General features: G+C 47.2%; 1 protein-coding gene across 1 annotated transcript in view; it reads left to right on the top strand.

Annotated features, from left to right (window-relative positions):
• Positions 1–659: 659 nt before the first annotated feature.
• ENTPD1 (ectonucleoside triphosphate diphosphohydrolase 1) overlaps positions 660–27,313 on the top strand; it is a 78,214-nt gene continuing 51,560 nt past the window's right edge. The window contains exon 1 of the mRNA XM_074999386.1: positions 660–867. Coding sequence (XP_074855487.1) covers positions 852–867 — 16 coding nt within the window. The 5' untranslated portion in view covers positions 660–851. The remainder of the gene's footprint in view (positions 868–27,313) is intronic.

Below are 27,313 nucleotides of genomic sequence, written 5' to 3'. Positions count from 1 at the left end.
TTTTACCCGTAAACTGTTTCTGGGATCGCTGGGAGATGATAAACTTGGGCTGCAAGATATTTTTGTAGTCATTTTTTAGGGCTTAGCCATTCTTTGAAGCAGGGACACGTGTCACAAGCCAAAAAGTGAACAAAATTTTCCTCTCTGCAGGAGCTCCAAATGTGTGAAGGTGAGAGGCTCAGGGCACAGAAAATGTGAGATGAACAGTTAAGATTTATATGGCTGTGATGGGAATTGGTGGATGTGGCCAGGTTTGCAAAAATCAATTATAAATCAACCTGTCATTTTTTTCTCCTTTCCCAGCTTTACTCTCATTTTTCTTGTGTTTGGATCTAGGTGGTAAAATGTAGTAGATGGAAGAGAGGGAGGGCAAATCTATGTCCTTTTAAGGATATCTGTTACTCTCATATACAGCTGACCAGGGCCAAGGCAGTCTAAGTGTTAGATGACTTCAAAGACTGATGAATAGCTGCTTTCTGTTTGTGTCCAAGAGAGTTTTTCTTTGAAGTGTCAGCATACTCAGACATAAAATCTGCCTCTGCTGACATCCCAAAAAAGGAAGGCATGAGGTATTTTCTGTGGTAGCTTTTGTGTCCTGTTACAGAATATTTTTGTGGCACTCTCTTCATAAAAGCCTGGGACTGAAGCAGGTTGCAATCCTGAGTTAATTCCTGCCTTAACGAAAAATCCTAGGGAGACCTGCTTCTAGGTTCGTTCTGAGTCATGCAGTGTTAAACTGACTCCTCCCTCTGCCATGGACCGTTAAATAGCTCTGTTTCATGTGCACCTCTCACTAAAGCAGCTCAGAGCCAGCAGAAGCTGAGAAAGGAGGGAAGAGAACACTGGCACTGATGGACGAGCCAAAGGGTAAGAACAAAAATAAGTTGCTCTCAACTTAAAAAGCAAAATCTGCCTAGAGGGAGGAGGTGGGAGAAAGGCAGTTTGCAGACCTTTTCAAATGGCTGAGACTTGCTGTGACATCAGCCTCTCTGCAAACAAAAGTTAGACAAGTTAATGAATATTCATGAGAAGTTTATACTCATTAAGAATTGTCATTCAGGAATGAACAAATTTTGAGATCATCTTTGCAGCCAAATATATCTCAGAGTAGCGTAGACTACAGTCAGTCATTTCTCATTACAGAACTTTAAGGTATGTGTTGTAAGATGGTGAGTTCATTATCAAATAGATTTATTTTAGTCTATGCTGCATGGAGTCTTCTGCATTCCTTTCCTATTGTGAAATTAGCACACATTTCTTATTTTGGAGTTTAGTTACTCAGCACAGAGGGCCATTGATGGTAAGAGAACGAGGGTGAGTGTATGGATGGGGGAGGGGAAGGAGGATTTGCTATGTCTGTAGAGAAAGAGAAGACGAGGTGTTTATGAGCTTTGGTGCTGAGGCTGTTTTATGTGAACCTTAGCCCAGAGGTTCCCAGTTTTTGTTTCGTTGCCGCTTGGAGACGGCAGGTATGTGTGAAATTAGCTCCCTGGGGGCTCATGTCATGAAGAGAACAAGTGTGTCCTGTGTCACTGAAAAATGAGCATAACTTTGGAGGGTGGGTTTTTTGCAGAGGGTTCGTCTGCTGGGTGGCGGGGGCATGAGGATGTATGAAGGCGGTCTGGAGGAAGGACATAAGAGCTGCGTCTACTTGTCAAAACAGCTATTTTGAAATAACACAACCACACAGAAAATGCATTTTGAAATAGACCCCAACAATTCTGGATCCATAGTGATACTTTGAAATAGTGCCATCGGAGACCATTATGGCTTATTTTGAAATAGCGCTATTCCATGTCTTTATAGGGCCTATTTTGAAATAGCAATTTCAAAATAGGCATTATTCCTTGTGGTGTACCAGAATCAAAAATAACGCACCCACAATTTCGATTTTATTTTGAAATAGCATGTGTGTCGTTTAGGTACTACCAAAGTTATTTCAAAATAACTGCTGTTATTTTGAAATAACTTTGCTGTGTAGACACAGCCAAGGAGTTATCAAAGTCTGAGGTCTTTTGGGTGCACATCTAGAGGAAATCTCACAGCAGTATTCTAGGGTAGAGATTCTCTTATGAGGGCTTCTGAGGAGAGAAGGATTTTTAGCTCATATTTGTTACTGGTGGGGTTGATTGGCAGCAGGGTGGTTCCTGCTAGAATTAACTGATTTGCTCTCCATTCTGGTGTTGGCATCTCAGATTAATCATCCTGGTGATATGAGTCAGTACATAGCGCAGGTGACATGTAGCATATTGGCATGAGATTTCACATCATCAACAGACACAACCTAGAACTGAGCTTTAGCCGAAATATTGACATGAGCAGCTTCGAGCAGCAGCAAGTATACCCTTTTTCTCAGCACATGATGAGGCTTCTAGATGGCATTGTCATGTAGCTGTATTTACCTTTTCTAGTCAATAACTGGCAGAAACATTTCCTTGTTTAGAAACTGTTTTTTCTGTCTGTCTGTTTTACACTCTGTACAGTAACTTACATTTTACAGGCTGATGTCTGATCTATAATGCTGACTGCAGCAGGAATCTAGGCAAGAAGGAGGCTGAGCAGGATACTCGGCAGAAACTTTGCAGTAAAATGTGGAGAGAAACCTTAGTGATAATATTGTTTCTTATTCTAATGAAGTTCCTTGTTCATTGTTAGACTAAGGAGACTCTTTAATTCTTTACCATGGTCACAATGGCAGGTTATCAACAGGTGGTTTATTCTGAACCAGAATAAAAAAGTGCCAAATTTCAGCTCTCAAGATCTTTTTCCCCCACTGGGTGGCCTAAGTGAAAGAGTTAAGTTTATTTGGAACAAATATTATGGCAGTGGTACAGGCTTGCTAGTAGATGGAGATAGTAACATTGTTAACATTTATTCAGGAAAGTGTAATATAGATTTTCTGTATTTTGAAAGATGAAAGATAATTTAGTCATATTACATGAGACTGATGAATCATTTTCCAGTCCATTTATAACAAAGGATTCTGAACAATATTTAACTGGGATAGGCATTTTTAAATGCACAAGCCCAAATAACTTGCACTGAAGAATCCTAAAAGAGGTGGCTGAGGAGATCTTTGTCGAATATTAATTTTAGTCCAATTTGGAATACTGAAGAAATGCCAGAATAGAAGACAGGAGGAGGTCTAATATTGTGTAGGTATTCAAGAAGACCCAGTAGAACTATCCAGGTAAAGATAGCCTTATATCAGTCCCCAGTAAACAGATACAAAAACTAATAATTAGATTTCATTAATAAAGAGTTAAAAGATAGGAATTTAATTTAATGCAAGTCAACATGCTTTATAGAAAATAGGTCTTGACAAACAAACTTTATTCAATTTTTTATGATTACAATTGATAGATGAAGGTTAATTGCACAGACTTTTCAAAACAAAACAGGCAGGCCTGTAGCACATTTAAAGGCTAACAATTTTATGCATTGGGTAATGAGCTTTCCTGGGTAAGACCCACTTATTCTGATTTATGGAGCTGAACTGAGACATCAGCGAATATAAAAAGCAAGGAGTGAGGGAGGGGGAAGAAGAAGGATGGGGAGAAAGGGGGAAAAAAAGAGAAAAAGAAAAGAAAACGGAAGGAGGAGGGGGATCACTTATCATTAAGGGACCTCTGGGAAGAGCAAATTAAGTGGGATGTCTGCCATTTCTGCAAATGTCAAAGGTGGGCGAATTGTCCTTGCAATGTATAAGATAATTGAGATCCCTGTTGAGTCCCAGGTTAAAGGTATCAAACTTGCAAATGAATTCCAATTCAGATGGCTCTCTTTGTAATCTGGTGTTAAAATCTCTTTGTAATAATTCTCTTATCCTAAAGTCCTTTGTTCCACAGCTTCCTTTATATGGCCTTTTTGGCACCTGACTGGCTGGTATCCCTGCAGCTTCTCTAGCCTGCTTGGAGGACCTCTCAGCTGTCTTTTTTTCTGGGGCAGGGTATGGCAGGACCACAAGACCTCCTCAGGGCCAAGCCTACCCTCATCAGAGTGGTGCATATCGTTGACAGGAGTTTCATGAGATTTTAGACCGAATATTGGTATAGATTAGCTGATGGGGATGATTCCAGAACCCAAGAAATCTCACGAAGGGGACATGGGTGAGCCCTGTTGCTTGGCTGGAAAATGTATAACAGAGAGCATACATGCTTTGGCTTCTGGGAGATGGGCTAGATGGAATCTCTTCCATTTTGTACTACAATTCCTTGCCTATCTATCCCAGCTGGACATGAAAGCTGGCTTCTCTTAGCTCTGGAGATGTTCTCTCTTAGAACAGGTATGAGGTTCTCTGGGAGGACATTTCCTGCCTAGGTTTTGCTTTCCAGACTGTTGTCATTGACAGTCTGAGGAGGGGAGGAGATGAGTTTAATTGAACAGGAGTGACTACCAAAGCAACACAGTGGTCTGTAGTAGCAATTGAGAGTAGCAGTGCAGTAAAGAGTCAATGGGAGAGTGTGAGTGGTTGAAAGGAATAAACTAGAATCAGCCAGAAGCAAGTCAAGCATGTACTTTCTCCAAACATTTCTAAGACGAAGGTTTTTCTATCCATCCATATAGCTTCTTTCATCATGTCAGGTCTCTATTACTACAACATCCTCTTCTCATGGTCTTGACAAACGCAATCTGCCTGTGTACATATCTATACAGAATGCTAGTGCATGGACCAACCTCTTAGTTAGTTGCTCTTCCTACCTCACTCCTCTCTTTGCGGTCCTCCTCTATTGCGTTAAACATAAACTGTTTGTCTTCACTTAAAGGCCCTTCACAACCTATTCCATTTTACCTTACCAGCTCTTGTTCAGCAGCAAAAATATAAACTCCTGCCATCATTGCTTACTGGTTACATTTTCAAACAAGCACCTTTGTATATTCTCCCACGCTATATCTCACTTGGAAAGAGCTTCCTAAAACATGCACAAAACTACTTCATTGTCCTTCTTCCAAATCCTTCAGAACCTTTGCTGTGAGACCTCCAAAAACTTGTCAGTGGTCAGGATTCTGAAATCACTGCCTGTTGTGCTGACCACTGTTGTCACTGCTCCCACCATCTGTCTATTTGTCTCTTGTCTTAACTTGTGATTCCACTGGGATTGGGAGACAGAGACTTTTTTTTGTTCTGTGTTCATGCAGAGCTTAGTACAGAGGGGATCTGGCTGCTGAGTGGGGCTCCGAGGTGCAATGGTAATGCAAATAATAATAAGAGAAATGAATGTTCCCAGCTGTGTTTTTTCTCAGCAGCTATGAGGCTGGTCCTGTTTCTGATTATACACAAGTCCTGTTTTCCTAACCAGGAACAAACACTTACATAAGGTACCTCTGATTTGGACAGGAGGCATTTTAATTTAATTGAGGTACATATTAAGTTAAAGAAACTTGGTTTAGAATTAGTATTTCTCCCACATGTTTTTGCCCATCTTGGGCATGTATTTAGGATCTGTATTAGGTCCTTTCTAAGGAAGAGAGTTGAGAAGGGAAAAATTACCCAACTTTCACTCTAGAATGAGGCATAATATTTTTTGTTCTTTTGTGTAGACTTTTTATCTCCTCGATCGAAGCTCAGGCCATTAGCTGGCCTTTGAGCTCTGCATGGAGCCAGGAAAAAGTGAATCAGCAGCCCCAAATGGGGAAACCACTTCAGCACTACGTCATCTCACAATGGTCTATTATTTCATCCTCTCCATAGGCTTCTGAAGAAAGTAACGTTGTGGTAACTTTGCCCTTACTGCTGCCATGGTTTCTGAGGGCTTGTGTACATCTGTAGCGCTGCAGCAGTGTAGTTGCACAGACTGAGCTATGCCCCTGTAATGCATTCAGTGAAGACATGCTATGCCAGTGGAGGAGTGCTCTCCAGTTGGCAGTGCCATCCCTGGGCCTAGGGCAATCACCTCCCCCCACCAGTGCCTGAGGCACAGGGCCCAGGGTAACCTCCTCCTTGCAGGCACCACCCCAGTTCCATTGCTTCCCCAAAACCCCACCTCTGCTCTGCCCTGCCCTCACCCTCCCCTTTGCCCAAATAAAGGGGAATAACAACTCCTCTAGATCTGCTGGAAATGCTCCTGTTAATGCACCCCAATATGCCATTAATCTTCTTCGCTACAAAGACACACTGTTGACTCATCTCTGGCTTCTCATCCACTGTAATTCCGCGGTCTCTTTCTGCTGCACTGCAACTTAGCCAGTCGGTTCCCAGGTGGTAATAATGCTTGGGATTCTTCTGTCCCAAGTGCAGGACTCTGCACTTGTCCTTGTTGAACCCCATAAGATTTCTTTTGGCCCAATCCTCCAATTTGTCTAGGCCACTCTGAACCTTACACCTAACCCACAACATATCTACCTCACTCCCTATCTTAGGCCTGGTCTACACTAGGGATCAAAGTCAATTCCAGATACACAATTCTAGCCATGCTACTAGTGTAGCTAGAATCAACATATCAGGATTGACTTTATTCCCTGGTGTAGACAGGGGCTCCTCAGGCTTGTGCTGATGTCCCTGACTCTACACAACAGCATGGAATACCAGGGTTGTTGGCCGAGCCCAGAGAAATTGATTTTCCCGCATCTTCACTGATGAGACAAAATTGATCTCTGGAAGATTGATTGCAGCACATCAAACCCCTTGTAAGTATAGCCATACCTTTAGTGTCATCCACACATTTGCTCAGGGTGCAATCCTTCCCCTCATCCAGGTCATTAATAAAGATGTTGAATAATACTGGCCCTAGAATCAATCCTTGAGGCACCCCACTTGAAACCACTCACCAGCCAGACATCAAGCTACCCATTGGGCCCAACTACCTATCCAGCTTTCTATTCCCCTTACAGCCCATTTATCCAATCCATATTTCCTTAATTTGTGGGCAAGAATATTATGGGAGAATGTAACAAAAGCTTTGCTGGCAGGAAGGTCTTTTGTAGATCAGAATCCATGTCCACTGTCCTAACTTCCATTTGGGACTGAGCCCACGCACTGGACACTTCTGTTCTAGCTTTCAGGGGGTGTCACTTGCTGCTTTAAACACATGTTCTGCCTACATGTACTTACCACTGCATTGATCCCAATGACTTGTATGTAGCTAAAGCTATCTTCCAGAAAGGCCTACAGTCTTGATCAGACGATTCCAAGAGAGGGAGAATCCATCACTTTTCCTGGCAGTTGTTTTGGTGGTTAATCCCCATCACTGTTAAATTTGTCTGGCATAAGCTTCCAGCCAGTAGTTCTTGTTCTGCTTTCTTGACTAAACAGCCCATTAGCACCCCATATTTTCTCCTTGTGAATGCATTCATACATTGTAATAAAGGCACTTCTCAGTTTTCTTTTTGTTAAGTTTAATAAGCTGCTACAGTTCTCAACTATAAGGCATTCCTGCAGCTCTCAAATAATTTTTTTATTGTCTGCACTCATGTTACAAACTCCTCTCTGCTCTATTGCCACCCTCTGTGCTCTATTGCCACCTTCTCTGCTCTATTGCTCCTTCGGTCACAGAGGACATAAGAGTTGCACAGGAGTTTACAGGGAACCCCTGGGTCTAATTTGTATAAGCTATTGTGCCAAACTGTGGTATGTGTGGTCTTTACCAGTAGCCAGCAACACACAGGTCATCATAATAATTGTAAAAGTATGCAAGGGTAATATTTAAGAAGTTATATATCTATCCTGGAAATTATGTTCTTGATGTTAAAAGCATTTGGCCTTGAACAGGAGATGCATATCTTTCTTTTTCTGGTTAGAGATGTATTGAGCTCTGTGCCTCTCACAATGCAAATTTAGTTGTATATGGAGCCAGGTGATGATTAAAAGGCTATAGTAGCAAGACAGCCCGAAACATGAGGCTGTATATGAGAGGTCTGGTATGAGGCCTAAGGCCTGGACTAAAGCAACAGTCAAAACTTGCTAATATAATGCAAAGTCAGGTTGTAGCAAGAGGCAAGCCCTGCTCACAGAGGCCGTGTCTACACGTGCACGCTACTTCGAAGTAGTGGCGCCAACTTCGAAATAGCTCCCGTCACGGCTACACGTGTTGGGCGCTATTTCGAAGTTGAAATCGACGTTAGGCGGCAAGACATCGAAGTCGCTAACCCCATGAGGGGATGGGAATAGCGCCCTACTTCGAAGTTGAACGTCGAAGTAGGGCATGTGTAGACGATCCGCATCCTGCAACATCGAAATAGCGGGGTCTGCCATGGCAGCCATCAGCTGAGGGGTTGAGAGATGCTCTCTCTCCAGCCCCTGCGGGGCTCTATGGTCACCGTGTGCAGCAGCCCTTAGCCCAGGGCTTCTGGCTGCTGCTGCTGCTGCAGCTGGGGATCCATGCTTCATGCACAGGGTCTGCAACCAGTTGTCGGCTCTGTGGATCTTGTGTTGTTTAGTGCAACTGTGTCTGGGAGGGGCCCTTTAAGGGAGTGGCTTGCTGTTGAGTCCGCCCTGTGACCCTGTCTGCAGCTGTTCCTGGCACCCTTATTTCGATGTGTGCTACTTTGGCGTGTAGACGTTCCCTCGCAGCGCCTATTTCGATGTGGTGCTGCCCAACATCGAAGTTGAACGTTGACATTGCCAGCCCTGGAGGGCGTGTAGATGTTATTAATCGAAATAGACTATTTCGATGTTGCGTGCACGTGTAGACATAGCCAGAGTCTGGCAAAAATAGGGTTGATTTTGCAGAATCGCTTCTAAGAGGTAGTAGGCGCAAGTCCTATATACACATTCCAAGATAGTATCAGATCACCTCAACACCAGCACGCTCTGAATAGATAACAAGAACATACTGGCCAGTCCTTAGAATAAGATCAGGATGACAGCATGATGGATAGGGGTGTTTTGAATAAACCAACAAGTGCAAGGCAATGGATGGCAGCCTGATAGGTCAGGAGTGGTGTGTAACTTGTTTGTATCTGTCTATAAAGATGTATCTCAGAAGCCAGTGGAAAACCCAGCCTTTGGCTGAGATGAGTCCACTCCCGGGGGCATACATTCTTAGTGTGCCTGTAAACGTAGAGCCAAAATGTTATTGCTGTCGTTTGCTTGGCAATAAGCCTGGCTGCTTGCTTTCACTCCTTATCTGATTTTTTGGTAATTGGGAGTTCTTATTGGGACTGCTGTGCTGGTTATGTACATGCAACTGGGGCAGCACACAGATGGAACAAATACACACACCCAAACATCTATCAATACCTGACAGAACATGACACTAGGTTGTCACATGATCAGTCAGTAGCGTGTGTCCTTTTTACAAATAAAGGTCAAAGACTGGGGATTTTTAGGAGGTTGACCCACAAGATCCTTCACCTAGGGGGCAAGCTGTCAGCAAGCTTGTTTCTGAATGCAAGGTCACAACGGCTGTTTCTACACTAGGAACTAACTTCCAAGTTAACTTCGAAGTTAGACGCTACTTTGAAGTAGGTAGCAGAGAGTCTACACATATTTTCCCTTACTTTGAAGTTAACTTTGAAGTAGGGAGCCCCACTTTGACGTCCTTACTTCATTCCCAGGAACGGAGTAGTGCCCTAGTTCCAAGTTTAACTTTGAAGTAGGGTGTGTGTAGATGCTCAACTTCAAAGTTGCTTTCTTCGAAGTTGTACTTCAAAGTAAACAACTTCAAAGTTATTTTTGTAGTTTAGACACAGCCAACCAGAGTAGGACTAGATTCAATTGGTTTAATGGCCAGCAGGAGGGATCTGGCTGTTAAACCAATTAAATCTAGTCTTACTCTTTCAGTGTGGCAAGGCACTGGGAGCTTCCCCTGCCATGCTGTATGCTGGGGGAGCCACACAGCTGTGGTGAAGAGGACAGGGTGGCTGGTGAAGGTAAGTGAATCCTGGGTTTGGAGGGGGGTGATCTGGGGCTGTGAGAGGGTTAAGCCTGGGGGCTGGGGGCAGTTTGGGGCTGCAGACGTTAATCCTGGGGTGTGGTGGTTTGGGATTGAGAGGGGGTTAAGCCTGAGGATGGTCTGGGACTGCAAGGGGGTTAAGCCTGGGGGTGAGGGGGCAGTTTGGAGCTGTGGGGGTTAAGCCTGTGGGCAGGCGGGGTGGTTTGGGGCTGCGAGGAGCTTAAGCCTGGTGTCTGTTTGGGGCTGCAAGGGGGTTAAGCGTGGGGGCTGTTTGGGACTGCGAGGGGGTTAAGCCTGTGGTCAGTACAGTCTGAGGTGTAGGGGGGTTAAGCCTGGGGTCGGTTTGGGTCTATGAGGGAGATAAGCCTGGGGTTGGTGCAGTAGGAGGTGTGGGGGGTTAAGTGTGGGGGCTGTTCATGCTGCAAGGGGGTTAAGCCTGGGATCGGTGCAGTGTGAGGTGTGGGGGGTTAAGCGTGGGGTTGGTTTGGGGCTGCGAGGGGGTTAAGGTCGATGCAGTGGGGGGGGTTAAGCCCGGGGGTGGTGCAGTGTGAGGTGTGGGGGGGTTAAGCCTGGGGTCAGTGCAGTGTAAGGTGGGGGGGTTTAATCCTGGGGTCGGTGCAGTGTGAGGTAGGGGGCAGTTAAGTCTGGGGTCAGTGCAGTGTGAGGTGGGGGGCAGTTAAGCCTGGGGTTGGTGCAGTGTGAGGTGCGGGAGGGGGTTAAGCCTGGGGTCGGTGCAGTGTGAGGTGGCGGGGGGTTAAGGCTGGGGTTGGTGCAGTGTGAGGTGGGGGGGTTAAGCCTGGGGTCGGTGCAGTGTGAGGTGAGGGGGGGTTAAGCCTGGGGTCGGTTCAGTGTGAGGTGGGGGGGTTAAGCCTGGGATCGGTGCAGTGGGAGGTGGGGGGCGTTAAGCCTGGTATTGGTGCAGTGTGAGGTGTGGGGGGTTAAGCCTGGGCTTGGTGCAGTGTGAGGTGGGGGGGTTAAGCCTGGGGTCAGTGCAGTGTGAGGTGGTGGGGGGGTTAAGCCTAGGGGTAGTTTGGGGCTGCGGGAAGTTGTGGCACCTACCTGTCTGTCTGTCTGAGCTCTGCCTTGTGGGCAGGCCTCTTCCAGGGGAACGCAGCGTGCTGCTGCTCTTTTTCCCGGTGCCATTTTCAAAGGCGCTTCTGCCGCGCCGCGCCAGCTCCCGGGCTGAGTTCATTCAGTGGCCTGCCGGACTGTCGCACCAAGTCCTGCCCTTTCAGCACGCAGGGCGGGGAGCTGCTCCCGGGGCTGTGCGGGCGGGAGGAGCACGTGGAGCTCCTTTTGAAAGGTGGGTGCCGGGTGTGGGAGGGACATTTGGGAGGGTTAAGCCTGGCGGTGGGGTGGGGTCTGGGGAATGGGGTGGGGAGCTAAGACCAGGGTGGGTTGAGATGACTCGACTCGGGGCTGTGAGGGGGTTGAAGCTGTGGGTGGGTTGAGCCATGGCTGGGAAGGCCAGAGTCTGGGCTGTGTGGGGCATTGAGCTGGGGACATGCAGCTGCTCGGTGGGTTGAGCCAGGTTGGTGGGGTGTTCAGTAGGGGATAGGGTCAGTTGAGCTGGGGCTGTACAGAGGGATAAGCTGGAGAAGGGGGTTGGAGGGGGTGTCGAGCCAGGGCCATGTGGTGGGTTGAGCCGGGGGGGAGAGGTGGTGTGGGGCTGTAAGGAGGTGTTTGTGGCTGTAGGGGGGGGTGTGTTGAGCTGGGGAGGCTAGGGCTTGAGTTCCGTTACCTTTTTGTGTAGGAAAAAAAGCACTGCTAGAAGGCATATTATAATTTATTTTACATGTAGCCAATTGCTTCCAGTACTTCTTTTTACCAGCTATGATTTGAATTTTTGTTCTTTGTTAAATAAATTTAGCTTCGTCTTCACCATAAACATATTTAAGTGCTTCAAGAACAACAAGCAGTCTTGTGGCACCTTATAGACTAACATATTTTGGAGCATAAGCTTTTCTGGGCAAAGACCTGCTTCATCAGATGCATGAGTTGGGGGGGGGGCGTTTCAGAAGGATATTTAAAGAATGAGGCCGCAGTAAAAGGGAGGGCCAGAGCTGACAAGGTGTATTCAGCAAGGTGGAAATGGCCCATTATCAACAGTAGGTATCAAAAGAGTTAAAAACAAGTCAGATCAGACGGGGATGTGAGCCATTGTCAGAGTCTAATGGGGAGATATTAACACCCAGAGCAGAGAAGCTGCTTTTGTAAGCTGCGAGCCACTCCCAGTCTCTGTTTAATCCTTGGTTAATGGAATAAATTGCAGCTCAGAGATTTCTCTCTCCATTTGATTTTTGAAATTTCTTTGTTTCAGGATTGCCACCCTTAAATCAGCTACTGTGTGTCCAGGGGAATTGAAATTGCTACTGTGTCCAGGGAGATTCTCCCACAGGCTTCTGTACATTACTGTTCCTGATGTCTGACTTAAGTCCATTTATTCTTTTACATAGAGACTATCCAGTTTGGCCAATGTAAATTGCAGTGGGGCATTGCTGGCGCATGATGGCATATATTATATGAGTAGATGTGCAGGTAAAGGAGCCCCGATGATATACTTGGTGTTAGGTCCTGTGATGTCACTGGTGTGCATATGTGAGCAGAGCTGGCAGCGAGGACCGTTGCAGGGGCTGGTTCCAGGCCTAGAGCCACTGGTTTGTGATTTGTAGTGGCTGGTGAGGATTTGTTTAAGGTTGGCAGGCTGTCTGTAGGCGAAGACAGGCCTGCCTCCCATGGTCTGTGAGAATGAAAGATCATTGTTCAGGATGGGTTGCAGATCACTGATGATGCACTGGAGAGGGCTTAGGTGGGGGCTGTATGTGATGGCCAGTGGTGTTCTCTTGTTTTCCTTGCGAGGCCTGTTTTGTAGCCGGTGGCTTCTGGGTACCCGTCTGGCTCTGTCAATGTGTTTCCTCACTTCCTCAGGTGGGTATTGTAGTTTGAGGAAAGCTTGGTAAAAGTCTTGTAGATGTTTGTCTCTGTCTGATGGATCAGAGCAAATACGATTGTACCTTAGTGCCTGGCTGTAAACAATGGATTGTGTAGTGTGCCCTTGGTGGAAGCTGGAGGCGTGTAGATAAGCATAGCGGTCCGTGAGTTTTCGGTATAGGGTGGTATTTATGTGACCGTTGCTTATCTGCACAGTAGTGTCCAGGAAGTGGATCTGTTGTGTGGACTGGTCCAAGCTGATGTTGATGGTGGGGTGGAAACTGTTGAAATCACGGTGGAACTCATGAAGAGCTTCCTTCCCGTGGGTCCAGATGATGAAGATGTCATCAATGTAGCGCAGGTAGAGGAGGGGAGTTAGGGGATGAGAACCAAGATAGCGTTGTTCCAGGTCAGCCATAAAAATGTTGGCATACTGTGGGGCCATGTGGGTGCCCATAGCAGTGCCACTGATTTGAAGGTATAATTTGTCCTCAAATCTGAAATCGTTGTGGGTGAGGACAAAGTCACAAAGCTCCACCACCATTTATGCCTTCGTCTCATCAGGGATAATGTTTCTAACAGCTTGGCGTCCATCTTCATGTGGGATATTGGTGTAAAGGGCCTCTACATCCATGGTGGCCAGGATGGTGATTTCAGGAAGGTCACCAATGGATTGTAGTTTCCTGAGGAAGTCGGTGGTATCTCAAAGAAAGTTGGGGGTGCTGGTAGCATAGGGTCTAAGTAGAGAGTCCACATATCCAGACAATCCTGTGGTGAGAGTGCCAATGCCTGAGATGATGGGGCATCCGGGATTCCCGGGTTTATGGATCTTAGGTGTTGTCAGATGCTACCAGCGTGGTGCTCTGCTCTCTCCAATGTTGGTATCACTTGGCTGCGTGCGTGTGTTTCCTCTGTGCGCCGCCCCAGCTCTGCAGATAGCCGACACAGCAGACCCGAAGAGAACCCCCAATGACCACAGAGTCTAGTGAGGTGCGAAGGCACGTCGGCCAGGTTTATTGCCATATGGGACACAATAGTCGTTCCCTGTAGACTTCTTAGTCTAAGTCAGGGCATACTACAAATATGCACCCACGGTCAATGGACTCAGCTCAGTCAGCGGCAGGACTTTCCACTGCCCACTTGGCTGGACCCAGACCACACCCCAGGAGTACATTCTTATACACAGGTACAAACAATTTACACATCACTCCTAATGTATTAAGGTACAACCCTTCTACGTAGTCAGGTGTCGCCTCTCACCTTGTACATGTTGGTTCGAACAAAACAACTCTATCCATCATATTACCCTTTTGCCCCTGTCATTGGGATAGGTCAGCCTGTTCTTTGTTATCTGTGGAATGTTCCAGGGTAGGTGTTCTGGTACCATGTTCATACTTCAATATGCTAGGTAGATATGTTTATGCAACATCAACCCTTTTCTTGCCAACTTCTGTGAGCAATGCATTCCTTTAGCTCACAGCTGGACTTTGCTTTCTGTTAGCAAAGTCTTGACCATTACTTTAGTTCAGGCCTAAGCCTCATACTGGGCCTGTACTTACTACATTGGGTAGCAGGTAGAATAAACCTGGTTTGGTTTCAAGGGGTGTGTCTGTGTAAATCTGTTCCTGTGCTTTTATAGGGAGGGTCTTGAGCAGATGCTGTAGTTTTTTTGTGTATTCCTCAGTGGGATCCTCCGACAGAGGCTTGTAGAATGTGGTATTGGAGAGTTGCTTGGCAGCCTCCTTTTGGTAGTCTGTCCTATTAACGATAACAGCAGCACCTCCCTTGTCGGCCTCTTGGATGACAATGTCAGAGTTGTTTCTGAGGCTGTTGCTGGTGTTGCGTTCTGCACAGCTGAGGTTATGGGGTAAGCAATGCTGCTTTTCCACAATTTCTGCCTGTACATGCTGGCGGAAGCATTCTATGTATAGGTCCAGTCTGTCATTTCGACCATCAGGCGGAGTCCATGAGGAATTCTTTTTGTTGTACTGTAGGTGGGAGGGTACCTGTGGGTCAGTGCGCTGTTCTGTGTCATGTTGGAAGTGTTCCTTGAGTCGTAGACGGCGGAAGAAGGCTTCCAGATCACCGCAGAACTGTATCAAGTTTGTGGGGGTGGTGGGGCAGAAAGAGAGTCATCGAGAAAGTGCAGATTCTTCTGCTGGGCTGAGTGTGTAGCTGGATAGATTGACAGTATTGCTGGGTGAGTTAAGGGTACCACTATAGTAGCCCCATGTGGAAAGTAAGAGTTTCGATAGTTTACAGTCCTTTTTCTTCTGTAGAGAAGAGAAATGTGTGTTCTAATAAAGTCCAGCCATGTGAAGGTTTGCACATGGGATAATGTTCCTAACAGCTTAGAGTCTGTTCGTGTATAAGGTGACACAAGACAACTTCTTGTTTTTGAAGCTACAGACTAACACGGCCACCTCTCTGAGAGTTAAGTGCTGTAAGCCAAGCACAGCAATGATCCTGAGAGGAGATTGGTGAACTGAGGTTCCCATGGGATCAATAACTATAAATTCCATGAGTGTCCTGTGGATCATGAGCTAGCATCAGAGTTCCCTGTAAGCTGGGTGCCTGTGCAGCTGCTCCGGAGAAATTCAGATGCCACCTGTTTGATTAGCAAATTGCCCACAACTAGTGGGGTTACTTGTTTTGTTTCTACTGTTGCAGCCAGTTCTCATATGCCTGGGTGCACACTCATGGATGGATAAGATTAGCGGGAACATTGACTCGTACTCCAGGAGGTCCTTGGATGAACTGGGGGTTTCAGGATGCCTATTGCCTACCTGTAGAGAAACAATGGAGCCTTGAGGAGAGGAGAATGGGTGTGTAGCCCATGGCTGTTGGAATCAGGGATTAGACCCCAGGCAAGTACTCAAAAGATTTCCTCATGCCAAGTATCATAAAATCATGGAAAAATTTAGTTTTGAAAGAGCTCTCAGGAGGTCATCTAGTCCAGCTCCCCGTGCTCAAAACAGGATCCGTCCCAACTAAATCATCTCAGACAGGGTGTTGTCCTGAAAACCTTGAAAAATGAAGGTTCCAACCCCTCTCTAGGCAACCCATTCCAGTGTTTCACCACCCTCTTAGTGAAACCATTTTTCCTAATATCCAACCTAGACAAGCGTGCTGCCTCCATGCAACTTAGATACTCTGAGAGTCTCTTCTCAGACATTCCTTATCTCAAGGTTTCTCCTGTTTTGGAATATCTGAGGGTTGGATTTTTCTTTTCTCTAAATTTATTCGTGACCCTTTCTCAAGATGACCCCCCACTTTGTTTTTGGTGAATGGCTCTAACCTCTGCAGCTGCCTTTTATGTCACTTCTCTGCCCTTACTGGGATGTACAGCTCCTCCAGACAAAGTATTGTGCAATCTGGCAGTTTTATTAATTTAATTCTTCTCCCACATCAGTCATAAAAATGTTAAATAAGAGCTGCTCTGATACTGATCTCTGCATTACCTGCCATCTCAATATGTTGTCCTAAATTATTTGATTTTATGGTTTTCAATACATTTAACAGTGCTTTTGTCCAAGGCAGTTTATAATTCATTAGGAGAACAGCATTTTTTGCCCCTGTATTTCTGTTTTGAGGATTTTGTACTGATGTTCATCATGGAGTCTTCAGCTCTTTTCCTTTCTTTGGGAAACAGCTTGGGATGACTGCTGTTTTGTTCTGTTAGAATACGGACTAGCACTGCTACTTCTCTGTTACTATTCAGCTTGGGGTAAGATGTTTTGTTTAATTGGCTTTTGTTCTGCTCTTTGTGATCTTCTTAGAGAACGTTTAGCAAAGAGAAAATTCTTGAATTGTGATCAAGACTCTAGATTAGTCTAATCTGACCTGAAAGTTCATTCAGTAGCTTGATCCCCCTAGTTGAGGCTGCCAGATTCCCAGCTCTCTAACTGTATATAGGAGTCCTTGATTTGACTTGTCTCAGGGGAATGCAAATGGCTTGTTAGGTTATAGATGGAAATGCAAAACAAAGAGCTTTCAGTCGATGTTTGCTACACTTAGTGCTGGGACGTTTGGGATGGGATAAGGTTGCTCAGAGCCACTGGTGTTCCCTTATCCTGGTGGCAGCCGTGACCAGTTTCGTCCCTTTAAAGTTACTCTAACCTCCGGGTATTACTGTCCCCTCTGGCCCATTCTGCTGGCCCAGGATCACAATGGGCTCCCTCTAAGCCATTGTTTCTCAAGCTGGGGGGGGCGTGAAGAAATTCCAGGGGGTGCCGTGAGGCAACCCAGTCCCCCTCCGTTATTCCCCCAACCTGAAGAAAGCTCCGGCCTTTGCTTCTGGCTCTCAGACCCTGCCATTTTACGTGGGTGACCCAGTCCAGCTGCTATAAAAGGCAGGCAGCTGGCAAAGACCCATGGAGCTAGCTGCCTTCTGCAAATGACAGTGAGTGTGGATTGGGGGCAGGAGGAGGAGGATGGGGTTAGATGGGGAGCTGGGGGTGCCTGGCTTTGTAGGAGGGCTAAGGAGGGGCTTGGGTGGGCAGCTTGCAGGGCTCAGGCAGCTGACCAGCTTGTGAGACTTGTGGGGCTCGGGTGGCTGGCCCCAGCAAAGCGGCTGGGGTGGGTGGCTGGTGGGTGCGTGGCTGGTCCTGGCAGCATGGGGCTCAGGCAGCTGGCAGGCGGGTGGATCCTGGCCCTGGCGGCTGGGGGGTAAGTAAGTGGCTGGCCCCAGTGGCGTGGGGCTTGAGTGGGCAGCTCTGGCAGCGCAGGTCTCGGACGGGAGGCTGGCGCAGTCAGCTCTGGAGGCTGGCACAGGGCTTAGGCAGCTGGCCAGCTGGGGCTACACCAGGCATCCGCAAGGGGCCAAGAACAATTATATGTGCTTATTTTTAATTTTAAATAACATTTTTATATCAAGCTTTTGTGTTTATTTTAACTTATTAATTAATTTTTTTGCTAAAGGGGATTGGATGATGGTATAGAAGAGGTGGAGGGCATGAAGGTTTCTCAAAAGAGAAAAGTGGGGGTGTGATGCCAAAAAGTTGGGGAACCACTGCTCTAAGCTGTGGCACCACACTGCTGCCTAATAAGCCCTATGCAGGGACTCGGTAGCTGTGCATGGCTTTGGCCGTGGCCATTCCCTGCTGAGGCTGGAGGAAAGCAGAGCTCCTGTGGTTGGGGGAGAGGCCAGCAAGATCAGCAGGGAGCTGCCATGGCTGAGGGAGAGAGATGCTGCTCTGACATCATCAGCAGGGCCAGATCGAGGAACGGGCTTTAGAGGCTGCAGCCCAGGGCCCCCTTAGCCCAGAGTCCTGGGCTGCAGCCATAAACTCCTGTGTTTTGGGCCAGCCATTCTAGGCTGGAGGAGGTAGCTCCATGCACTGCCATTCCTCCTGCTGCCCCTGACCGGAGCCGCATCATCACGAGCTTCCGGAGGCTCCAGCCTCAGAGCCTCAAATGGCCAAGAATTGTGGCCAGTGGGAGCTGCAGGGCATGGTGCCTGCAGGTGAGAGCCAGGCCACCCTGTTCTCCATACCCTATGGAAGCACCCTGCACCTCAATACCCTGCCCCAGTTGTGAGCCTCCTCCAATACCCTAAGTCCCTCACTCACTTCCAGACCTCGCTTCCCTATCTAGAACTCTTGCCCTGAGCCCACTCCTCCACTCGAGCTCCCTCCTAGACCTCAGACCCCAACCCTGAGATCCTCCTACATCTTAACTCCTGCCCAGACACTGCATCTCCACCCCAAGCTCCTGCCCTAAGCCCGCTCCCACACTCTGTATCCCTTAGCTCCAGCCTTGAGTTTACTCCTGTACTCCAAATGCCTCATTCCCAGCTCCATCCCAGAGCCCACACCCCCAGCCAAAGCCTTCATCCCCCAAACCATAAGCACCTGATGCACTGAAGGCCAGACATCAGCTTCTCAACCTATGTGCCTTGTATATCTGGGGTTTGGCTTAAGCTGTTGCTGTAATTTAGGGTCGTCTTTAGTGTCTCTCATCATAGTGTGGCATTTGTAATTCAGAGACTCATAACATCCTTCAGATGGACATGATACCCAGGGAACTGATCTCTTCCACTTGCATGTGACCCTGCCCCTTAGCCTCCCAGGCTGCTCCCAGCCTATATTCATGAAAATGAAAAGACTTTTTAAGTTAAATATTGTAATTTTTCTTTTTTTTTTTTCAAAATTTGCTTTTACATCGCCTTCTGAGTCTCTTCTTCTAGTGCTTGCTCATGTCCGTTCCAAATTGGGTGTGTGCTGGCATGCACCCAGTCACTGGAAGCTTTTTGCCCTAGCCAGTAGCCATAGGATTGGCACAGTGCCCTCTGGAGTGGTGCCTATATGGTGGCCAAAGTATGCACGGCCCAGCCAGCCCCCCTTCACCCCCCCGGCAGCTCTGTTCCTTCTCTCTGTGCTGCTGATCATTGGAGCTCTTGCTTTATCTGTTCAAATCATTAGCTAGTAGCCTATTATAATGGAAATAGTTCTTGAAGAAACAAAAAGCAGTCAAGTAGCACTTTAAAGACTAGCAAAATAGTTTATTAGGTGAGCTTTCGTGGGACAGACCCACTTCTTCAGACCAAAGTGTAAATAGTTTTACTACCTGATAGTTAGTCTTAGTGTTTTAACTAACAGCTGAGGCTGGGCTTTCTGTCCCTCTCGTCGCTGGGGAATGCCTGGCTTCCCAGGCTTTAAGACTTGTTCAGAATGTGGCAAGCATACGCCCATAAGCGACCCTCCTTCAGCATGTCTGATTTGCTTGGGGGAAGGTCAGTTGCATGATCACTGTTTGATTTGTAAGGCCTTTAAGCCAGAACTTTGAAATATAGGGCCCTAAAGTCCTTAAAGTCCTCTTAATGGAAGCATCTTTTAAGCCTCAAGAGTCTCCAGCAGGAGCAGAGAGTGGAGCCCCCTCGGTTCAAAATGCACTGGCACCATGAACCATGGTGCCACCTAAGGACTTCTGGCACTGGGAGCAGGTACAGGCACTGTCGGCGTCTTGGCACCATAGGAGTCAATCTCCAGTGCCGAAGAAGAGAAGGAGGCACAAGAGGCATCGCTTGCCAGTCAAAGCGGGGAGGCCTCAAGTCTCCAAAGCGTGCAAGGACTTTGGGCTTACCATCAGCCTAAAGAAGACAAACGTACTCAGTCAGGATGTTGCTGAATCCCCATCAATCAGCATTGACAACTATACGTTAGAGGTCGTCCACAAGTTTGTTTACCTTGGGTCCACCATCACTGACACCCTGTCGTTGGACACTGAGCTAAATAGGAGGATTGGAAAAGCGGCCACAACTCTGTCCAGACTCAGCAAGAGAGTGTGGAATAACAACAAGCTGTACACCCACACCAAAATGCAAGTTTACAGAGCCTGCATCCTCAGCACCCTCCTTCATGGCAGCGAGACTTGGACCCTGTATGCCTGCCAGAAAAAGAGGCTGAACGTCTTCCACTTGCGCTGCCTCAGGCGCATCCTTGGAATATCATGGAAGGACAGAGTGCCCAACACCACCGTCCTCAATCAAGCTGCAATCCCAACCATGCACACCCTCCTCAGGCAGTGTCGGCTCCGCTGGCTTGGCCACATCCACAGGATGAATGATGGAAGGATTCCAAAAGACATCCTGTATGGTGAGCTAGCCTCTGGCAAAAGACCTCCCAGATGCCCCCAGTTGCGCTACAAAGATGTCTGCAAGAGAGACCTCAGGGAGGTAGACATCGAGCTGGACAACTGGGAAGAACTAGCAGACGACCGCAGCAGATGGAGGCAGGGGTTACACAAGGGTCTTCAGAAGGGCGAGATGAGGATCATTCTGTGATAGGGAAGAAGAATCAGAAGCAAGAAATTAGAAGGGACTGCCAGGGTCATCTGATTTAATCCTGTTGCCAAGATGTGGGATTTGTTGTCTAAACCAGTGTTTTTCAGCTTGTGATTTGTGGACCACTGGGGGTCTGCACACTGTGTCCAAGAGGTCCATGAAAGGTGACCATACAATTAAAGTTTCAGATGTCAGAAAAGGTGTTCTATTTTTTAAAACCCAAAACTGATGACGTTCAGCATCCTTCCTCACAATGGCTACATCTACATTAGCGCAAATCTTCAAAATGGCCATTTGCAGGGCCATTTCGAAGATTTGTGCTAGTGTAGACACGGCCAATGAGTCATATGCTAGGCTAGGCATGTGCAACATTTATAGTTGAATTTGGTTTAGTCAGTTTTTAGTGTATGACTTTTATGGCAGGAGTCCATTGACCACATGTTGAATTTCAAAAGGGGTCCACACATGTATATGAAATTTCTGATGGCTGCACAAAATAAAAACATTTGAAAACCACTGGTCTAACACATCCAAGGTTGATAGCTATCCAGTGCATTCTTGAAAACCTCCAGTAAAGGAGATTCCATGACTTCTCTTCGGTGCTTTTTTCCATTGTCCTACCATTCTTACAGTAAGAAAGTTTTTCCAGAGATTTAATCTAAACTGGCTGTGCTATAGTTTGACTCCATTGCATCACTCCTGCTCTCTCTGGCAAGAGAGAACAATTTTTCTGCATCTTTTCTTATGGCAACCTTCCAGTATTTGGAGAGTGCTACCATGTCCCTCTTTAATCTCTTCTTTTCCAAACATACCTATTTTCTTCATTTTTTCCTCATGTAGCTTGTTTTCCATTTCTTTGATCATCTTTGTGGCTTGTCTCCAGATCCTTTCTTCCCCCATCTGCACACTCACGGCCCAGAACAGAAACTGACTTTACGCACAGGATATGCTGTCCATAAGCTTAACCAGCCTTCCACCCTATTTGTAGTTTTGCAACCTATTTGCTACAATTTCCTGTCCTTATGGGAAGTGAAACTTAGAGAAGAAAGCTGTTTGTGCATGAAGAAATCTCTCTAGGACTCTGCTCTGAACCCACAGACATCATGCAACTCCATCTCTGTGTTCATCAACACAGGCTTTTGATCTTTGTTGCCTGAGGCGTTTTGAGTAGCTGAGAATCTGCTATATATTTGAGAGAGTTTGTGCACTTGTCTTTTTTTTTTTTATCTGTGTTTGTCTATCTGTGAGCCCATTTAAGAACTCCTCCTAAACGGTAAGAGCTAGGACCACCAAATTTGATATATAGTTTTCTCATATAAAAATTGAAAGCAAGGTCAGGGTTTGTTTGTGCCAGGATGTAGAGGAGGAGACTCAGGGTAGACACCCTTTCTGGGGTGACACTGGCCCCACATCTCCCTGGAGTCCATGGGCTGCCAGGTCTTGGGCGGACAGTGGTCTCCCAGAGTCTAGCCCCCTTTAACGAGGCAGCAACATTCACAGTCTGTGGAGGGCCCAGGCCCTGGCTCAGGGCGGGGCAGCAAACACTCAGTTTGTAGAGAGCCCAGGGAGTTGGCCCCAGTTCAGGGCAAGGTAACTGGTGCACCGGCCGTGCATTGTGAGGCAGGGAAGAGGGTGGAGATGTGGCATCCCTTGGGGAAGGGGTGGGGGAGGTGCAGGCCCACCCACTTCACTGCACCCTGGCCTGGGACCCTAGCAACAGCTCTCACGAGGATCCAGTTGGTGGGGATCCAGACCACAACACACCAACATGGTCTGTGGTGGAGCATCCCCTGGGCCACTTCCTACCTCAGTTTCCATCAGTGGGGGTCCCAACTTGGGGTCTTCAGGATAGGCAACTCTGGCCTGTCAGACATCTCCATGTCATTTGGGTAACAAACTGGAGGCAGGACCTCAGGGTCTGGCAGGTCAGAGGGTTCAAGGTCACTGGTGGCAAGTAGGGTCCCCGGCTCTGGCTGGTTCTGGTCCTTGGGGTGACTGGTGGCAGGGGAACCCCATGGTGCAAGCAGGTCTTGGCCCTTGGGGTACGTGGCAACAGGCAGGCTCATTGGCTCAGGCTGGTCCTTGAGGCATGGAGTTTGCCATGGGCCTAAGGGCCCCAGCAAGCCTGGGAAGTCTGGGTACTGGGCCAAAGGCAGACTTGGCTGCGGCCTGGTTGGGTCAGGGTGGCTGGCTGGGAGCTCTCAACGGCCAGGTTTTCTGAAACGGGCGCTTCAGCTCTGGCTTGCAGGAGCCTGATCAGAAGCCTCTGCTGTGTTCGGAGGCCAGCCTTTGACTGAGTCCCAGTCCCAGGTGTGGCTTGCTGCAGAGCAGGGCCTGCCATCCAAGGCCTCTGGGAATCCCCTTCAGTCTCCGAGTCACGGAGAGGCCACTGTACCTCACTGCACCAGACAAGGAGATGGAATGCAATTTTTTTTTTTGGTATCAAATGGAAAGGGAGGGATATGATTGCAAGGACAGTAATACTGATGAATGAATATAGGTGGGCAACAAGCACAGATGACAGTTAGACCACACAATGACCACAGGAGGGCAGCAAGCAGCCAGGCTGCATGGTCCCTGCTGCCCTGGCCACTCCAGGGAGAAGACAGCAGGAGGTCTATGTAGCCCCTGGTGCCTGGGCAGAAACTACTGGCCATACTTGCCCACTCACACATCACCTAGCCACCTGGTTTGCCTCCTGTATCCCCATCCCCTGCCCTGAGCCCCATCTCACTCCACAACTCTGACTCCTGCAGCCGTCATGCCCCCTTCCCTGAAGGACCTGGGAAAAGCTAGCAAAAGTCTTGTAGTTTATTAATAAGCAAAGACTCCCTGGGAAGAGGGAGAGTGGGGAGCCCCACTATTGTTTTGCACATGTGCTTGGTACGTATTAGAATTTATGGGCAAAGGCAGAGTCTGCATTGCTGAGGTTTAGCAAGTGGCTCATGAATTCAGGATTTTTTTAAGGCAGAAGTGGATGGTTAGTGGTGGGAGACTTGGCAGAGGAAATCAGGTATCTAATCACCATGCAGTGATTACATATTGCTAGGTCCAGGGAACGCTGCAGTTAGATGTGTTGTTGGAGTTGGAGTCATGTTTAAATTGCAGTGGTGTGTGGCAGTTCCTTGTGCCAGTGCTTGTTGATAGGACCATTAGCTTCTGCAATGTCTGAGATTTCACTGAAAAATGAAGTGACTGGCCTTTCTGGCTCTGAATAAGAATGGCCGTATCACGTCAGACTAAAGGTTCATTTAGCCCAGTACCCTGTCTTCCAACAATGGCCAATTCCAGGTGCCTCAGAGAGAATGAACAGAACAGGCAATCATCAAGTGATCCAGCCTCTGTTGCCCATTCCCAGCTTCTGGCAGATTCTACGGACACCATTCCTGCCTCTCCTAGCTCATAGCTATTGATGGATGTACTGTCCATGAACTTATCTAGTTCTTTTTTGAAGTCTGTAAGAGTCTTGGCCTTTACAACATCCTCTGGCCAGGGGTTCAACAGGTTAACTCTGTATTGTGTGAAGAAATACATCTTTTTTTTTGTTTGTTTTAAACCTGCTGCTTTTTAATTTCATTAGGTTACCCCTAGTTCTTGTGTCATGAAAAGGAGTAAATAGCACTTCCTTATTTTGTCTATGCTAATCAAAATTTTATCTCATCCTCTCTTCTTATCATAGTCCTCCAGGTCTTCATGGCCTATCATAGCAGACCAGATAAACAGTTGATCTATCTATCCTCCCTGCCTTTAGATGTCTCTCTTCCAAGCTGAAAAGACTGTCTTAATAATTTCTCCTCATTTGGAATCTGTTCCATATCTCTAATCTGCCTGTGATATTCAAGATGTGGGCATGCCATGGGTTTATATACAGGCAATATGATATTCTCTGTCGTCTTAGCTATCCCTTAATGATTTCCAAAATTCTGCTGTCTTTTTTGGCTGCTATTGCACATTGAGTGAATGTTTTCAGAGATCTATCCACAGTGATGCCAAGATCTCTCTCTCTCTCAGCTGATTTAGTTGCCATAATTTTATACATCTAGTTGAGATTGTTTTCTAATGTACATTATTTGTAGTTATCGACATTGAACTTCATCTTCCATTTTGTTGCCCAATTACCCCTGGGTAGTTTTGTGAGATCTCTTTGTAGTTCTCCCCAAATCTGCTCTGGACTATCTTATGAACCAGTATGTGTGTGAGGAAAAGGAGTGGCAAGGAGGGAGTCTGAGAATGATGTAGCTGTGTTAAGGGCAAATGCTATACTCTTTCCCCGATGTGGTAACTGTAAGAAGCAGAATCACTGTGCTTTTCCTGCAGGACAGGGATCACGGAGGGGAGACCACATAGGGGAACTTCATGCAGGCATAGTTTAGTGAATGGTGAAGGGGTGCAGAACATTGACCGGATATGTAGCATGTATTGCTCTATGTAGGGGTTGCCAGGGGGTTCCGTGGCCTCTCATAGCGAACCAGGTGACCAGCTGCTCAATGCTGAATAGTGGAGATAGATTTCTTTTGCAATCCCTTTACTCATGCTTTGCATAGGGCTGAGAAGGAGGTCCATATATCTGAGGTCCTCTTTACTCCATGTAAACAAGCTGGGAAGTGCAGCCCCAGGCTGCTCTGTAATGGTCTGGCCACTGGTGCTGCTGGAGCAGAGCCTGAGTTAGTGGGAAAGTGTCCAGATGGGAGGAATATGGTTGGTGTTGATGCAGTGAATGAAGAGATTGTCAGAATGGCCTGCCTGGGTCACAGGGGAGTCCTGGCTGTAACCTCTATGACATCACTCCATTGGAAACAAACAGTCTCTTTGCTGCCAGTGCACACAAAAAGAGTGGAATTCCACCCTAAGTACAAAGCCCCAGTATGCTCATTTCCAGGCTGCTACAGGGTAGTGGGAGGGAGAGAGAGAGCCTGTGTGTTGATGGTTCCTTTATTTCAGGAACTGCGGCCTCTTGGCTTTTGCAGTTACAAGCATCCTTGGGCTTGCAGGTTTGCCGAAGCTTATCTACCCTGGCTCTCCTATGATGTGCACAGATACCATGCTCCTTATACCCTAGCCTAGATCATCCCTGACAGATGTTTATCTAACCTGCTCTTAAAAAATCTCAAGTGATGGAGATTCCACAACTTCCCTAGAAGAGGTGACTGGTGTGGGGAACTCTTGGGCGGGGGGAGGTAACGGTCACGTGCTCCTACTCCAGCCTGGAGAAAAGCTGGAAACTCCCCCTTCCACCCTCCCCTGTTCTTGCTATGCTCTCTCCTCACTTCTGCCTCACCCTTACTCTGTCCCTACCCTGTCTCTTCCAGCCAAGGTGGCCTGAGGGTTCAGCAAGGCCACTGAGCCAGTGCCAGCAGCAGAGATCCATGCCCCCACCCCCACTCATCGGCAGCAGGGATGGGGGAAGCACAGAAAGGCAGCCGTAACTCTTGTTGCTATCCTGCCACACTGCACCAATCCAATTTGGGAAGTGCTGAAGTGAGCCTGCCCCCTCTCCCAGAGCAGCATGCCAGAGAGCAGCATGAGCCAGGGATTCTTTGCTGCAGTCTCCCTGCCGCTGCTGGTAAGTACAGGGGTGGAGGGAAGTGGTGCGGACTCCTACTGCAGGCACTGGCCCTCCATGGATGCACGCTACCCTCTCACCCCATACTCACTGTCTTAGCAAGACAGCTTGTGTTGCTCTCTGACCATGCTGCTCTGGGGAAGGAGCAGGGCCACTCTCTGGAAATGGCATAGCATGGCCAGAGAGCAGTGCGAGCTGGGGCTGTCTTGCTGCACTTGTCCCCCGCACTAGTCCCCCCCTGCACAATCTATTGCTGCTGGTCCTTCCTCCTTTGGAGTACGTGTGTTCTCTTGTGCCCCCTGTGCGTCATCCATCTTCCCTAGACAACATATTACAGTGCTTAACCACCCTGATGGGAAGTTTTTCCTAATGTCCAAGTTAAACCTCCCATTGCTTCTTGTCCTATCATCAGATGTTCAGGAGAATAAGTTTTCTCCCTCCTGCTAGTAACAGCTTTCTAAGTACTTGAAAATTATTGTCATGTCCCCTTTCAATCTTCTCTTTCTGGACTAAACAAACCCAATTCTTTCAAACTTCCCTCATAGATTAAATGTGTAGAAAACATTGCTCTTCTTTGAACCTTCTCCAATTTTCTGCATCTTTCCTGAAATGTAACAGGCAGGTAGATGTGTTAGTCTGTATTCTAACAAAACAAAACAGTAGTCATGTAGCACTTTGAAGACTAATGAAATGATTTATTAGGTGATGAGCTTTTGTGGGACAGACCCACTTCTTCAGATCTATAGAATTGCCAGTCCAGACCCTGTTATATAGCACAGAGCTCCAAAAGATTGCGGTAAAAACTGACAAATCAAATACGTAGAACTGAAGGAGAGGGGTGTAGGGTAGGGAATGTTAAGCATCGGCACCAAGTTTTTTGTGTCTTTTGTGCCTAAGACACTTAACATCACCACCCCCACCCTCCTCCTTCAGTTCTATGTATTTGACTTGTCAGTTTTTATTGAAAATTTTTTAGATCTCTGTGCTTCGTAACTGGGTCTGGACTGGCAGGTGTATAGATCTGAAGAAGTGGGTGTGTCCCACAAAAGTTCATCACCTAGTAAATCATTTTGTTAGTCTTTAAAGTGCTATATGATTGTTGTTTTGTTTTCCTGAAATGTGGTGCTCAGAACTGGACACAATACTCCAGGGCTACGTCTACACGTGCACCCAACTTCGAAATAGCTTATTTCGATGTTGCGA

This window comes from Carettochelys insculpta, chromosome 7, assembly GCF_033958435.1.
Source record: "Carettochelys insculpta isolate YL-2023 chromosome 7, ASM3395843v1, whole genome shotgun sequence".
Taxonomy (NCBI): Eukaryota; Metazoa; Chordata; order Testudines; family Carettochelyidae; genus Carettochelys; species Carettochelys insculpta.
Note: the sequence above shows the minus strand (reverse complement) of the source record. Positions and strands in the feature narration are given on the sequence as shown.